Here is a 17,213-nt window from a genome sequence, read left to right on the forward strand (position 1 = left end):
ATTCATGATAAAAACTCTCCACAAACTAAGAACAGAAAGAAAACTTCTTCAGCTTGATAAAGAACATCTACAAAAAACCTAGAGCTAACTTCATACTTAATGGTGAGAAACTAGAAGCTTTCCTGCTGAGATCAGAAATATGGCACCACTTTCCAACACCATACTAGAAGTCCCAGTTAATGCAATAACAATTAGACAAGGAAACAAAAAAGTATAATACAGATTAAGAAGGAAGATGTTTGCAAATGATTTGACTGTCTATATAGAAAACCTGAAAGAATAAAAAACTCCTAAAGGTAATAAGTAATTGCAACAAGGTTGCAGGATACAGGGATATTATACAAAAGTCAATGGTTTTCTTATATATGAACCACGAACAAAGGGAATTTGAAATTAAAAACACAATACCATTTACTTTAGCGCACCCCCCAAATGTAAATACTTTGGTATATACCTAACAAAATAGGCACAAAACTTATATGAGCAAAACCCTAAAACCGATGATAAAAATATAAAGAACTTTAAATAAATGGAGAGATATTCCATGTTCACGGGTAGGAAGCCTCAATATTGTCAAGATGTCATTCTTACCACCTTGATCATAAATTTGTCACAATCTACATCCCAGAAAGTTATTCTGTGGGTGTCAACAGATTTGAAAGTATATGAGAGGCAACAAACAAACAAACAAACTGAATAACCAACACAGCATTAAAGAGAAAGAACAAGGTAGGAGGCCTGATGTTAACTGAATTCAAGAATTACCATAAAGTAATCAAGACAAAGTGGTATTGGAAAAAGAACAGGGTAATACAGAAATGGAACAGAATAGAGAGTCCAGAAATTGACCCACATAAATAGAGTCACTGATCTTTGGCAAAGGAACAAAGGCAATACAATGAGGCAAAGAGAGTCTTTCCAACAAATGGTGCTGGAACAAGTACACAACCACAGGCAAGCAATAAATCATTCAATCAGTCAATCAATCAATCAATCAAGACACAAAACGTATACCCTTCTCAAAAAATTAACTCAAAATGGATCACAGACCTAAATATAAAACCAAATTATTATAAAGCATATGAAACATAATATAGGAAAAAAAACCTAGGTGATCTCTGGTATGGTGATGGCTTTTTAGATAAAACATCACAGTCGTGATCCATGAAAGAACTGATAAAGCTAACCTTCATTAAAATGAAAATATCTGTTTTGGGAAAGGCACTGTCAAGTAAATGAGAAGACAAACCAAAGACTGAGAAAAAATATTGGCAAATGACATATCTAATGGAGGACTGTTATCCAAAATATACAAAGAGTGCTTAAAATTCAATAAGAAAATGAGCAATCTATTTAAAAAAAATGGTTGAAAGACCTGAACAGATACCTCCCCAAAGAAGATAAACAGAGCGTAAATGAATATATTAAAGAATTCAGTATCATATATCACTAGGGAAATGCAAATTTAAACAGTGAGATTCTACTTCCCACCTGGTATAATAGCCCAAATTGAAAATACTGACAACACCAAATGCTTCCAAAGATGTGGAGCAACAGGAACTCTCCTTCACTGCCGGTGGGAATGCAAAATGGTACAGCCACTTTGGAAGACAGTCTGGTAGTTCTTCATGACACTGCACATAGTCTTGCTATATGACCCAGCAGTCTTACTCCTCAGTATTTAGCCCACTGAACTGAAAACGTACATCTACACCAACACCTGCTGCACACAGCTCTTTACAGCAGTTCTATCCACAACTCCCAGAGCTTAGAAGCAACTGGGAAGTACTTCAGTAGGTGAATGGATCACTTTGGTCCAGACAACAGAATACTAGTCAGTGGTAAGAACAAATACACCAACGAGCCACGAAAAGACATGGAGGAAGCTTTGTTACATATTACTACGTGAGACAAGCCGATCTGAAAAGGCAACATACTGTATGATTCTAAACATATGACATTCTGGAAAAGGCAAAACTATGGAGATGGGAAAAGATCTATGGTTATCAGGGACTGTGGGGAGGGAGGGACTTAAGAGTCGGAACACGGAGGATGTTTAGGGCAGTGAAGCCATTCTATAGGTCACTGTAATGATGGATTCACATCCCCATACATTTGTTAAAACCCATCGAGTGTACACCACCAAGAGTGAATCCTAATGCGAACTATGGACTCCGGGTGACTGTGACGTGTCAATGCTGGTACCCTGATTGTAGCAATGGACCATCTGCTGGGATATGCTGACAGTGGGGCAGGTGCACCACATGTATAGGGCCAGGAGATATATGGGAATCTCTGTCTTTTATGCACAAGTTTGCTATGAACCTAAAACTGCTCTAAAAACTAGTCTTCTAAAAAAATTTGCGAACTGATATATTATCCTGTGTTTTCTATCTTATTCTATTTTTTTTAAATTTCTTTCAACAAATTCTGGTCATCTCCTAGGAAACTTATTTCACCAGCCACTAATGGGCTGGAAGGAAGCCCCCCCCCCCAAATTACTATAGGGCAGTGTCTCCAGCGGCCCTATGAAATCCATTCTCTATCCCGCAGGCTCCAGTGGCCACAGTGGGCTCATTCGGTTTCTGAGCAAGAGGACTTCCCAGCCACCAGCCACCAGCCACCAGCCCAGGGGGGGACAGGTCCCTGAGGACAGCTGCAGTACCTGGAGGGAGGGTCTCCATGCTCTGTGCTTTCTCATCCCCGTTGCTGTGATGAAGGTCTTTCTTTTTAATTGGGTCAATTTCATTCCAGTCCTCCTAAGGGGAACAAAGACACCATATGAGTTGATCAGTTTCTCAAGTGTATCTGCATTCACCAGTTCAATCAACAGTAAGTGGGAGGATGTCTGCGGGCCCTGGGGATGCAAATGATGAGGGAGAGAGAATTCCCATCTCCAGGACCTGCATCCCAGGACTTCTCAGACACTGGCGACATGAGGGGACAACAGTATGGGAGTGGCCTTTTCTAAGGAAGGATTTCCACTTCCCTCTTCATTTTAATATTTGCACTGCCTAAGTGTGGGAAGGAAATACTCCGGAAATTCCCAGGGCTCTGTGGATCTGCGAAGGTAGGGAAGGGAGATGGGGAGAGTAGATTAAATAAAATAATTCAATAGTGGTTAAATTAAAGCCATTAAAATCAGGGTAGCTCTCCAGACATCTTAAGATGGTTTAAGGACACCCTAAGATGCAAATTCTCCCTCCAGGCCCCTTGGAGCCCTCCTCTGAGGTTGCTAAATGATTTAATTCCACTGAGTAACAATGGAGGGAGGAGGAAGGACCAGCCAAGCTTTTCCTAGGGCTCACTCTAATAAGACTGCCAATAGAACAGAGCTGTAAATTAAGGGTTTAATGTGAAACCAGAATAAGATATAAGCTCTGGCAGAATTTATTCAGCTCATCTGCACAAACAATTTACTCTAATCCATCAACATTAAATCAAACTAAAAAACATCGCCATGACCACAGAGCTAAATATATTTCGCAACCACTTGGAATCTGATTTCGGCAAATCGAGAAAGAAAGGCTTCTGTATATAACCCAGATCAGAAACGTCCCATGGCTAGTCATTTTCCTACCCAGACTTCTGCAAGCCCAGCATTGTTGACTGGGCGTGCCCCCCCCAGCAGAGGCTGCCGGCATGATCCGCAGCGTTAAGCCCTCCGCTGGGGGAGACCCGACCAGTTCCGAACAGGTCTGTCCAGCCAGCATTCCTCTGGGCCAGCACTGGCTGCGTGTTGTGCAAAAGCTGACCACTGGAGACATTTTGGCTCTTCAAAATGTAAAGTGAGATCTTCAAGGAGGGCAATCCCTGGGGGCTGGGCCAAATCTGACATTTTCCCCAAATGCAACTTGCTCTGCCAATCATCTGCAGTTTTACTCAAATGGTACAGTAATCAAAGAGAAACCATGCCTAAGCTTCCTCCCTCTTGAAGCCAGCTTTCCCTTCAGCGGCTTCTTTGGGGATACAGCTGGCTCGATCACCATGGAAATGATGGGTGGGGTACCCAGGAGGATGACCCCACTGCAGAAAGAGGGGGCTGGTGAGGAACCCTCATGCCTTGGCAGTCCTAGCCCCACCCAGCCATCACAAGGCCTTTGTCCTTCAGGTGCCCCAAGTGCTGGGACTTTTGAAGATTTTACCCTGCATTTTAACAAAGGTATTAAAATGCATCTGTGTCCCAATTCAAGTATTCTTTTGCTTCAAAATTTTTTTTTCAAAGGTATTCATAAATTGGCTTTTGAGATTATCTGGTTAAAAATAAACTTTCGGTTTACTATCGGCAGTGATCTCGCAGCAAGCCTGGCAAAGGCATAGGAGGGAGAGAATCTAACCTACAACCTTGACAATATATGGAAACATGTGGATACAAATTCAGTAAGTAATGAAGTAACCAGAGTCACGCTGTGCAGACTTTTAATTAAGCATTATTAATTCTTCCTTTGCATCTTGCTTATAGCATTCTGTGGCTAATAACTTTTCTCCCCCACGGGCATTACACTGGCTAATGGATCAAACCATTTAACCTTGTACTTAAACAAAATCGAAAGTGAAAGTTGCTTATGGGGCCAGTGCCTTACTTTCCACGTGTGAGAACGAAGGCATCGGCTATATGGTCGGCAGAATCGACACTGGGGCAGGTCAGCCATCCGCGCTTTCGTGGAAAGTAAATGCTTCCTTCTTCCCACAGGCGGGACCGACTAGTCCACATGCAACACTCCTTAACCTCCCCTCCCGCTGCCAATCCAGCACCCCCAACACAAAACCAAAGTGGGAGCCCGGAACGTGCTATGTGGCCACGTCCGAGCAGGTGAAATGATGCTAAGCCCCACTGACAGATCCCTACTGCGCATCATGTGCTCTTGTCCCTGCCACAGCCACCTGGCTGCTTACAAGTCCTGTTTCACGAGGGGCATGTGGAGGTCGGCGAACCTACGCCGACCGCCCACGTCGGTCACACAGAGAGCGAGAAGCTAAAGGTGGCTTCTTCCCAGTCAGGACTCCGTTTAAACCAAGTTTAAAGCCTGAGTCTCACAATATCACACGACTCCAAGGATACGTTTCTAGGAGGTCTTTCTCAAAGGACTCTTTTACCCTGGACTCCCGAGTCAAGAACTGAGAATGACCATGGTTTAAGTACCAACTCCTAGAGGAGAGTGAGGAGCTGGAGGGAGAAAAGGACCCATCAAGGCTGCTAGCAGAGCGATTGGGAGGCGCCGAGCCCCATTCTAGACACTGCACACACCCTGATCTTCTGCACGGTGCTCTGGATAGCCCCATTTTACAGATGAGGAGGTTGAGGCACTGAGAGCTTACGTAGCACAAAGGACACAACAAGGCTAGACTCGAACCCAGGGGATTTAGTATTGGTTCCGTGGTCTCTATCATTCTACTCTACTACCTTTAGATAAAACATCTTCCCCCTCTACCAAGCAGATAGACACAAGTAAAGCAAAACAATGTATTAACCATGCATCTCAGCATATGTCTGATCATTGTAAATGCCTGATCGTTCAGGATCACTGACTGGATTCACTGCCTGAGACAGCGGCTGTCTGTGTAGGACCTGCCACCTGTCAACAGCTCACCCTTCCAGACACTTGTCATGTTCCACTCTTTTCCCGTAGCCCTGACCCATGGCCTTTGCTGGATGGAAGAAAGTCTCCAGAGACACGGTGGGGACCAGGCGGCTTCACCTTGGCCAATCGTGCCTGATGGGGTGCAGACAAGCATCCAATGATGATGGCACAGGGTCACACACCCTGAAGACTGCGAGTCAGGGCATGCTGGCGGGAGTGTCGAGAAGGCTCTGAGAATCCTGTGTGCCAGAAGCGACACCTTGGCAGAGACCCGAGGGGGTCAAGAATTGACCTGGTGAGATGAAATGATGGGGGTGGGGAGATGAAGGTCGTGACAGAGGAAACAACATGGAAGATAGAAAACAGACACGGACGAGGCAAGATACCGAGACTTGAGACTTGGGTTCCAGAAACATCGCTTCGGCCGTAGTGTAGGGAGCACGTGGAGGGGATAGAAGAGAGGCCAGCGGAGCAATGCAGCAAGGGATCGTGGTGAGCTGCTTGGATCTGGATCCCAGAGATGAGGAGAGGAGGTCGGCATAGCCATGGGGTGGGGATTGGAAGGGGAGAGCGAGAAGGAAGGAAGGAATCAGAGCTGCAGGTTTCCTACCTGCATGTTTGGACAGGAGGGGCACTCCCGCTAAGGACCACAAACCAGTGGTGTGGGCGGGGTATGGAGTGGTGCCGGGAAAGAGGGACGAGTCTGTTTGGGAAATTTGGGGGTTCCTGCAAGATACCAAGAGGAGGTAGCTGGCAAACACGGGAAGACACATGGTTGCAGCTTTGGAAAAGCAGGAGACCATGGAAGCTGCTGGTGAGTGTGCGAGAACATCCGGGGAGGGGGTGAGCCGAGTGAGAATGGGGTCCTGGACCGGGGGGCGGGGGATGCCAACACCTTAGGGGCAGGCAGGACACGCGGCGTGTTGGGGAAGAGCCGGGACCTGGGAGCTGAAGCTTCGGGTCTAGCCACGGGGGTCTGAGGAAGCCATCAGCCTCTGTCCACTGGGCCACCGGGCTGAAGGTCGCACAGTTCCTGCTTGCCCTAAGCATTCCTGGGGACCAGATGGAGCCAGCACTTTCTTATACATTCTACCTATCACATATATGTTTGGTGTCCGAAAGCACCTGAGGTCCCTGGAGGGCAGGAGGGCACCGAGGGTGGTGCTGCTCCTGTGGTTTCCTAACAACAGAGCTGGGAAAAAAGTCCCCCCGCTGCTCGCTCAGACGGATCGGCCCGGCCTCGCCCACTCTGCAGAGGAAGCATTTCCTTACAGCAACTCCCCACCACACAGCTACATACACTGGAGGACTTATTTACACGCGCGGAGGCTCGCTTCACAAGGGAACGCGTGGGACGAAAACTCGGAGAAGCCTCTCATGCCCAGGACCTGCCGACAGCCAGGACACGCCACCAACTGATCCATCTGTCTGCTCCCCCGTAAGAGCAAATGACGCGGTGGCAGACAGGTCCTCTTCCCAGTGGTGCGGGTAAACTGCTGAGATGAGAGAAGCAATGATGTGAGGGACACCGGGTCAGGAGTTGCGGGGAATCCAGTGCCCGCGATCTGGTCACCCTGCTCTGACTGCCCAGGCTGCGGCCCATCTCCGCACCGTCCCCTCCCACCCCCGCGGGGGGCTGTGACACTGCATGCACAGTGACTTACAGACAGCCCGTGCTGCTGACCAGCGTGGGCAAGGGTGGGCTCGGTGGTTCTGGCCCCACACTGGGCTCTGGCCGGGATGTCTGAGCAGAGGTCGGCCAACCCCATCAGCCACCACAGAGCGGAGGAAGCCGCTGCCCCTGCCCGACTTTGCCATTTCGAGCACACCGGGGGGGATGACCTGGAGGGCCTCACCTGAGGCATGAGACCGTCTGGGCCCTCTTAGTGGGCGTGTGAGCCAGAGCTAGCACAAACCCAATTTCCTGTCCTCCTACTTACTGACCGACCTGCGCTCGCAGCCTCCTACTACTCATACTTGAACTCGGTGAGTTCTCGTAGAGCCTGCAGAAGCTCGAGATGGGCACTTTGACCGCACTGTTCCTACAAACGTGTGTGATGGAGCGGTCTATTATCACCTGGAGCACAGATGAAATTAAATCAGGCCGGGAGACGGATCAGATGGAAGGGAAGGGCTGAGCGACGTCTGTTGACCTACCGCAATTAGAGAGCACGACGGCCAAAATCATCCTTTTCCCAAGAAGATAAAAGAACGAGTTTTAATAAAACAGTGTTCCTTTCAGAAACAGTAGATCCAATAGGTTGGCTGACTGAGTAGTTACGAAAATTAATTAAGTGTAAATACAGCTTTAGTTGTTAAAAGATGGTTCTCCCACCATATTCCCAGTCTGATCGATCTGTGTTTCAAAACAAGAGATGAATACCAAGTGGGCTCGGCTTTTGCCAGAGACAGGTGTCAGTGTGCGGAGGCGGGTGAGGAGGCAGAAAGACCTGAGCAGGGGGAGCAGAGAGGGTCAGCCTTTCACCTGCGAACAGACTGCCATGAGCGTGTTCAGGGTGCTGTTTCATCCCTGTTTCTTGTCCCAGATGAGAAAAGCGACCCAGAAGGGCTAAGTGACTTATCGTGTTATCAACCACTGCAAAACAAGTTCCCTCCAAACTGGGAGGCTCGAAACAAGGAACATTTATTATTTCCTAGCACGTATGAGAGTCAAGAATCCGGGTGGGTCTGGCTCATGGTCCCTCGGGAGGCTGCCGTTAAAAGATGACAGCCGAGGCCGCCACTGTCTTAGGGTCTGAATGGGCTGAGGGGCTGTTCCCAAGATTGTTCACTCACACAGCTGCTCGTTAGTGGAGTGCCTTACCACGGAGTCACACGTGGGGCTGCTTGAGTGCCCGCACAACATGGCAGCTGGCCTCCCCCAGAGGAAGAGATCTGACAAGACAGGAAGGCTGGGGGAGACAGACAGACGGAGAGAGGCAGACAGCAGGCCTCCTTTCATAGCTTGGTCCTGGAAACCAGATGCCATCACATTCTGCTGATTAGGAGCGCCTCACTACGTCCAGCCCACAGTCAAGGGGAGAGGAATGAGATCCCGCATTTTGAGGAAAAGACTGCCAAACAATCGGTGAGCCCGTTCTAAAACCACCACGTGTGTCAGTGTCTAAGACTGGGAGTGGCAGAGATGAGGCAGGAATATTCCACGGGGAGACAGGACACTGCTGGGACCCAGTCAGTCAGTTACCCACACATGGGAGCCATGAGGGGACAGGGGTCCAAGAGATGAGTCACGGCAGGGTCAGGTCAGCCCAGTAAAAAACGTTACTTCATCTCACATTGACCTCTTGTCTACGGGCCAATATAAAGACTAACACCACTTGTAGTAACACGTTTGAATCATGAACCATGGTTGAAGCAAACATGCTTACACACGTAAAACAGATGATGAAGGTCGGGGTATACTGCGGACTCAGCAGAGACTGTCTCCATAAATTTTAAACGGCTAACATTGTATTTGTTAACAGAGATTAAAAATATCACGGTGGAAGGAAAAAAGAAAATAAATAGGTTGTTTTTAATCTCCCATTACTGAAATATATTTTGTCACTGTTAAATTATTTCAGCCGACTAGACCATATGCTCAGAGGCAGATGAAGTAACCAAAAATACCATCTGAATGACTACTTGATGTTTTCCTCATCAACTGTCTACTTCCCACTGTTACTTAATGACTGTTTAGCAATCATGACCACCACAACCCAGCCATACAGGAATATTCGAGTTTGGTGAGGGGAGGTGGGAAGCCAGGCTGCCAGATCTGTTAAAAAGATGTGATCATTTATATTTCCACAGCCCACTAAATTGTTTACTTGAAAGCAAACTGTTTAAAGAGCAGACTTCGTTTCCTGCTAAAGACCAAGACCTCCCAAATCCCAGCACTCTCACGATGAACTGAGCCACAGAGACAGAAGGACTATTTACTGTTTCTAATTCTTCAGGGTGGGTATCCCACCAGATCAGCACAGAGGAATAATTCCTAGGTCTTCTTATGAGAGGATGAAAAAACCTGCTGATATAAGGTGTCACTGATGAAATTTTACGTTCTGGACAGGGTGTGTGACCCATTAAGAAAATGATAAATTGGGGCGCCTGGGTGGCTCAGTGGGTTAAGCCTCTGCCTTCGGCTCAGGTCATGATCCCAGGATCCTGGGATCGAGCCCCTCATCGGGCTCTCTGCTCAGCGGGGAGCCTGCTTCCCTCTCTCTCTCTCTGCCTGCCTCTCTGCCTACTTGTGATCTGTCAAGTAAATAAAATAAAAATCTTAAAAAAAAAAAAGAAAATGATAAATTAACTTCAACTCACTGGGAAACAGTACACTCAGGGGAAGCCTCCTTAGCGAGGCTAGGAGTCAGGTCACTGTGAACCATGACCAAACTTTGGTTAAAACCGGAAGCCTCTACCCTACAAACACTGACATCAATGCATTTATAAAAGAGACGGTTTCTAGAACACTGTATATCAACTATGCTTAATAACTTCTTTTTAAATCAAAGCAATGAGACCTGAAAATAGATGGGGGGACAAAAGATTTCTAAGTAAGAGTTCCCACTGAAAACTTAAGAGGAAGAGTATTCTCTTCCTTCCTAATCGTCATCAGAACAGGAAGGGGACATAATATACTGCAGAGACCAGAACCATGCTGGCTCAGTCACTCAACCATTTCTGAACACGCATTTTGTACACAGGAACCAATGAGAATCCCTGATGCCGTATTTTATCACTTGGGGAAAGCAAGTCAAACAAGCTGGATGAGGAGGAAAAGCTCAGGGGGACCTTCCAAAGGCAGCCTCCTGACAGTTTCCATAATCTTTATTCAGGTTAAGTATCAAAAGATAGGAAGCGGGTGCCTGCGTGGCTCAGTGGGTTAAGTGTCTGCCTTCGGCTCAGGTCATGATCTCAGGGTCCTGGGATCGAGCCCTGTGTCGGACTCCCTGCTTGGAGGGAAGTCCGCTTCTCCCTCTCCCACTCCCCCTGCTTGTGTTCCCTTTCTCGCTGTGTGTCTCCCTCTGTCAAATAATAAATAAAATCTTAAAAAAAAAAAAAAAAGGCAGAAAGGCCAAGTCTCCTGGCTTTCTCCAAGGCTGGTCCCTGCCCCGGCGTGGGGATGAGAGCCAGAGTGGGCATCTTCCAGAAGCTCCCCAGGCAGCTCTAATGCACAGTCAGGGTGGAGAACCATTAGCTTCACGGAGGTACTTGCAAGTTTCCCCACTCATTTCTCTAGCCGAGTTCACGAAACTCAGTGCTGCTAAAATGTAAGGGGCAAATTTCTACTGCGGGTTCAAGTCACAGGCTGCTTCATACATAATCACTGGCTCACAAATAAAGAAATACATTATGATAAAAGTCACTGCTTTGTTTATGGTCCAGTGGAGTCTCAGAGAAACGTGGGCGGAGGAGGAATACTGCGGGGCTACCCGTTATTTGGGAGCTATGACGATCAACTGAAGTCATGAGCTCTTCAACTGGTTTTTTAGCTTCTCTAACGTGCAGAGGGCCAGGGGCCCCAGACTGAACACTCACTCCATACACAGCCAGTCAACTGCCTTCACTTAGTCAAAATCTTCCGTCGGAAGCCCCGTGGCCACGTGCAGATGAAATGTCCATCGGTGACTCCGCCCACTCAATCCAGAAACTCTGGAGCCTGAGATGCGACGAGGAAAGGTTTGGGATGGGTCATGGGCAGGGCAAATGGACCCTGGTCTCTATCACCTTGAGCAGTTCAGGGCCTCCGGTTTCCAATATGCAACATGGAAATTTTGGGGCACCTGAGTGGCTCAGTGGCTTAAGCGTCTGCCTTCGGCTCAGGTCATGGTCTCAGGGTCGTGGGATCGAGCCCCAAATTGGGCTCTCTGCTCAGCAAGGAGCCTGCTTCCCCCCACCACCGCCCCCCGCCTGCGTCGTTGCTTACTTGTGATCTCTGTCGGAGAAATAAAATCTTAATAAATAAATAAATAAATAAAAAGAAATGTAAAGACCCCTCCATCACACCCCACAAGATGTAACAGGGCTCCAGTGGACTGTAAGGCATTAAACAAGTTAGACACCAAGTCCCATCACTGAGAACATCACTTGCCTTCTTCCAATCGGAGGGACCTGCCTTCACCCCTCTCTCTCCTCTTTCTCCTTCATCACTCAGGCTACTGAACATCCTCCTTCCTCCCAGTCATTAGCTCGTTCACTGACTTGCTAACATGTAGACATGTTGCTTCTGTGATTTTCCTTCCCTAAATCCCAAACCTCAGTCTCATCATGAGGAAAACACTAGATAAACCCCAAATGCGGGATTCTTTTTTTTTACCAAATCCTTGACCAGGACTCCTCAAAACCACCAAGGTCATCAAAAACAAGAAAGGCTGAGGACCGTCATGACCCAGGGGAGCCAAAAAAAGATTGGACAAACCAATGTAACATTGGATCTGGACAGGTACTGGAAAAGAGAAAGAACATTAGGGAAAAACTCAAGAAATCTGAATAATGTAGGGACTTCAGTTTATAATAATGGATCAGCATTGGTTCTTTAATTATAACGCATGTACCATACTAATCTGAGACAGTCCCCACAGGGGAAACTGGGTACGGGGTACATGACAATCCCCACACTTGTGTTCCCGGTTTTTCTGCAAATCTGAAACTCTTCTAAAAAACAGTTTTAAAAAAACCCTTAAACTAAATGCGTGCATAGATCTTATTTACATAAAAGGAAAATAATTACATTAAACACTGCTGGTTCAACATCTGTCAACTATGTATTTCGAGGGTGTCTGTCAATTTTTAATAGCAATTTTAACTCCACTCCCTCTCCCTGCAGGGAGCTAAGGTGTGAATCTCTTGATAAATGCTGATTTTAAAGCCAATTTTTGCAATGAGACACAGAGCCCAGGAGCAATCTATTTCACACCACAATTCTCTTTTCAAGAGCAATCAATCCACCCTAAACTCCCATGCTCACAGTAGATGACCAAAGCAGTAGGTGGCTCAGAGCAGGGGGGGAGCACAAGGCAGGCTATTAACATGCAGCTTTTCCTCATTCCTGCTTCTAAGTGAGAGTTTATGAAGCCAGACGGCTCCCGGGCCAGGTCATAAACATTCCCAAATGCAGGAGCCGCAGGCCTCTTAATACGGAGGCAGGGGCTGGCAGAATTAGAGCCCACAAGTTAGCTGAGCACCTGCTATTTTAAGGAGCTGTTTATGGCCTCATTTTTTATCACTTGATCTGATTCCACCTCTTTCTTCCTGTAAACAGAGAAACTGCTTCTCCTATTGGGTGGGGGGCACGGGGGTTCTCAGACAAAGCCCCTTCTTCATGGCTGCTCTCTTTCTTGTTCCGGAATTTTCAACATTAACTGAAGCAGGTTGTCTTACTTTAGAGAAATGATGAACTGCAGCAACTTGACAAGAAAATGTCTTTTTTAACAAAAAGAAAATGTATTTTAGAAAATTACTGGGATGCTTGGGTGGCTCAGTCAGTTAAGCATCTGACTCTTGATTTTGGCTCAGGTCATGATCAGGGTCGTGGGATCGAGCCCAGCATCCGGGCCTGTACCCCAGGGAGTCTGCTTGAGATTCTCTCTCTCCCTCTCCTTCCGCCCCACCCCCAGTCACGCGCACACGCTCTAAATAAAATCTGAAAAATAAAAGAAAATTACGTTCCCCGTGACTTTTGCAAAGTCCAGTTGTATATTAAAGTTAGGAAATCCTGATTCCCTGTAGATGAGGAAAAAGTGGGAACAGAAAGGTTAAGGAGGCAGGTGGCATGGCATGGTGTGGAGCAGCTGGCAGGGACAGACAGGTGGCATCCCGGTCAGCCTTGTCCGGCCGAGATCCCCCCCTCGCCGCTATGTCCCACCCCCCCGCTGCTGCCCCGCCTTCCCCCACAGCAGTGGCCACCAGGCTTCCTCCAAGCTCGGAAGCACCCTGACCTGGGTGTCGATAACCCTGGCAGACTTGTTTGCCCACTCTGCCTCAGCTACCGGGTGTATCATATCTCGCAGAACTGCGCCCCAATGCTCCCCTGTCATCAGCAGGTGCCGCCCCCTGGCCCATTTGCTGAACCATTTACGACTGGTTCCTTCCTTGCTCAGCTCTGTAACCACCAGAGTCAGAACTCTCTTAGGGGAAGTTCCTCCATGGACATCAGATCCATTTTGAAGAGCATCTCCAGGAGAAAAGTGAGTCCTAAAATGATATGCTAAGGGCTCCAAGGGGGGCTGGGATTAGAAAGCAAATGGAGAATTTGAAACTATGTTTCCTGCCTCCCCCTATGGAATCACAGGTCATCAGAGTCAGAAATTGCCGGTAGCCCAGGTCAGGGACAGCTGGCCAGGTGTGAGCGGGAGGGATTCTCTCCTATTAAAGCCTCGCCCACATCAAGCACGGCGGGCTGGTCTTCTCTCGCTGACTCCTCCTGACTGCCCAGCGAGCGGGACACAGCCATTCTGCCCCCAGCCCCGGGTTCCCCTTACAGTACATTCCCCGTGCCCCTCGACGGAAATTCTCTCAGTCCAAGCACAACTGAGGTTTCCATTCCCTTTTCTTTGGGGCCAATTAAATTCAGAGAGATCTGGATGTTGGAAAAAGGAAAGCAGGGGAGACGTGAGGGGAGAGGAGGCGGCTTCCCCCAAGCTGCCCTGGGAAAGATGGCACGGGGAACCAAGCCCTGCACACCGCCACGAGCAATGCCAAGGCTGGGCAACCTGAACACTTGGAAAACATATCATGATTCATGTCAAGAATAGTAGATAGATGACGACGACCCATGTGGGTCTTTTTAGAAAATCAGTGCGTGTGGCTAGAGGACCAGAGACATCATGTGTGAGGCATAGCTCGGAAGACGCACGTCACGGGCAGTGAAGGCAAAGGAGCCCAAGAGCATCTCAGTGAGACAGCGGGAAGGAGTCTTCTTCGGAAGTTTCTAACAAATGAGTAACCGCAAGTGGGAACGATGCGGCGTTTACCTAGGTGAATTTAAAATTCACTGTTCTCATTAACATTCCCTTCACCTGGGGTTCGATGCCTCTCTGCCTGCTCAATGAACACCCCCAAAACCCTAGAACGCTTGCCCGAAATCTGCTTTTCTCATCAGGCTCTCATTTTGTTAATCCCAAGTTTTTCTTTCACAAAGCATTTGTGCAAACAGAACACCACTGCCCATCATTAGCCCATTTGATAGACAAGCAAATACAGGGGAAAAGGTGGTTGACGCGAGACCCCTCCAGCCTGCCCTCAAACAGTGTTTCTTCCTGGAGCTCCAGGCTCTTTTCTTAGGACGTTATTTCCATCAGCTCAGGTCACAGAAGCCACGCGGAGCATTTGCACCCATCCCCTGGTGGGAGGGGTTCCGCAGCAATACTCTGCCCCCAAGGACAGGGAAAGTCCAGCCCAGCTGGGCACCATCTGCTGGCACGTTCCATGGGGGCTGGTTGCCTCTGGAGCCTCCCTCCCTCCTGTGTTTTGTCCTGGGACACGACGGACAGCTCTGGTCAGGGACAAGCTGTTTGATCCCTCGACTCCTGTAACATTTATTTACACGTCCATTCTCTGCCTCCAACAGCTGGGACATTTTCCACACTATTCCAGTATGTGGTATTACAACACGGGCTGCAGATGTCCCACTCTCTTCTTTTTTTTTTTTTTTTTTAAAGATTTTATTTATTTGATAGAGAGAGAGAGATCACAGGTAGACAGAGAGGCAGGCAGAGAGAGGAGGAAGCAGGCTCCCCTCGGAGCAGAGATCCCGATGCGGGGCTCGATCCCAGGACCCTGAGATCATGACCTGAGCCGAAGGCAGAGGCTTAACCCACTGAGCCACCCAGGTGCCCATGTCCCACTCTCTTCTTAAAGAGCAAAAGGAGAGACTGTAAATTAGTCCAACCTGACTGGGAAGCAACTGGACACCACACATCAAGAACCAGTAAGACACTTATAACCTTTAAGCTGAGAAATCGCATTTCTGTGAGTGTATCCTAATGAACTCACTCAGAATAAGGAACAAATCTTAGGCACAAATGTTGCAGCATTGTGTCTAAAAAAGAACGTATTCACCAATAAGAGATTGGTTAAATTATGTTATAGCCCCTCAAAAGAATATTATGGAACCATTAAAAATTATAATTATAAGGATCACACAGCCATATGCAAATGCTTATAATATGTTAAATGAAAAAGCAGGAAACAAAATTTTATGTACACAATGAAACAACTATATGAAATGATGTAGCCATATGGATTAGCCTGGAATGAAACGCACTAAAATAAAAATGGTTGTGGCAGAGTGAAGAATAATGAGTTTTGTCTCTACTTCTCAAACTTTGTCATGTTTTTCAATTACCTTCATGAATAATAAATTTAAACACAGACACGTTGAGGTTGGAACCTCAAACCTATGCACTGTTTTACATCACAAAAGGCACTGTGGCGGCTGGCTTTTATCTGGCCAGAGGGTAAGGATGCCACCCAAAGTGCCTGGGGAAACCTGCGGGGACACAGGAGCTGTTCCTAGAAATGGGTGTGACCTGGCCTCTGTTTTCAAGGCCTGAGGTCAACACACTATTCTAGAAGCCCAGGAGGTCATCCCTCCCCCCAGGAACGGGAAGAGTCCCTGCTGTTCTGGGGGGGGGGGGCGCCTTGGGGGTGGGAGGGGAGTTGGCACTGCCAGGCCTATGGAGGGGCCCACCTCCTCTGCACGTATCTCTTTCCCTATTGAGTGTTCCTTCCAGAAACTGGTCACCAGAACGTTGTGTGCTTATGGCCACTACTGGCACTGACCTTTTGAATGAGGGGCACGCTGGGCCCTAACGCGCAGTTCAGAGGCAAGTTCATGCACAGGGATAAATCAAGCACGGCTCTCCCCCGGCTGCCCGTCCACGGCCCGCCTGCCCGTCCCTCCAGTGCAGAACTCGGAGGGGATGGGAATGACAACGGCAGTGATGCCACCTCCACGGGGCAGACATTTATGGAGAGCTTCCTAAGTGCCAGGAGCGCTAGGGTCGCTACACGGACACTCTTTCTATCATTCTTCTTGACTTCTGGAGAGGTAGTATAAATGCCCCCATGCAAAGACGGGAAAATTGAGAACCAGAGAATTGAGCGCCTGTGGCAAACAGGCAGCGCATCTGGGGCCACACCCCAGTCTGACCAGCCCAGGCTCCCTGCTCCATCCACACACCAGGCCAGGTCTGGGATGGCCTGGCTGACTCGGCGCCCACCGAGGTAGTTAGAATCGAACTAACTCCAGCTCATCTAGGTAAAGTGTCTGGCTCACAGTTTGTGAGACAGGAACTGGGGAATGCCCATCCTTCCTCTTATCTTCTCTCATTAAATTTCAGAAAATTACAATCTTACACTAATATTCCGTTTCAAAGGCTGCTTTCCTACTCACACGCTTTATCTCATTTAATCATAATGGGAAAGTTGGGGAGAAGGTCATCTGCGGGAGGCTCAGGCTTTGCAGGCAAATTCAGATTCCTGCTCTGGAGCTCACAGCAACAGGAGTCGTGTTTTCCACCCATGGGGATGTTGCAAGAATTAAGTGAGATAACGTGCATGATGATGATATCGGCAGGGCCGGACACACAGTAGGTTCTCAATAAAAACGAGGCCCAAGAAATCACC

The 17,213-nt window shown here is 47.9% G+C and overlaps 1 protein-coding gene across 2 annotated transcripts in view; it reads right to left on the reverse strand.

Annotated features, from left to right (window-relative positions):
- The window catches only part of LOC111160476 (polypeptide N-acetylgalactosaminyltransferase 2), a 181,033-nt gene that overhangs the window by 82,439 nt on the left and 81,381 nt on the right, over window positions 1–17,213 (reverse strand). For both annotated transcript variants that reach the window (XM_022523618.1, XM_022523617.1), the window contains exon 2: window positions 2,666–2,759. In XM_022523618.1, coding sequence (XP_022379326.1) covers window positions 2,666–2,684 — 19 coding nt within the window. In that variant the 5' untranslated portion in view covers window positions 2,685–2,759. The remainder of the gene's footprint in view (window positions 1–2,665; window positions 2,760–17,213) is intronic.

The sequence above is a fragment of the Enhydra lutris genome, unplaced genomic scaffold (genome assembly GCF_002288905.1).
Source record: "Enhydra lutris kenyoni isolate GAN:26980312 unplaced genomic scaffold, ASM228890v2 scaffoldscaffold76, whole genome shotgun sequence".
In the NCBI taxonomy this organism is placed as follows: Eukaryota; Metazoa; Chordata; class Mammalia; order Carnivora; family Mustelidae; genus Enhydra; species Enhydra lutris.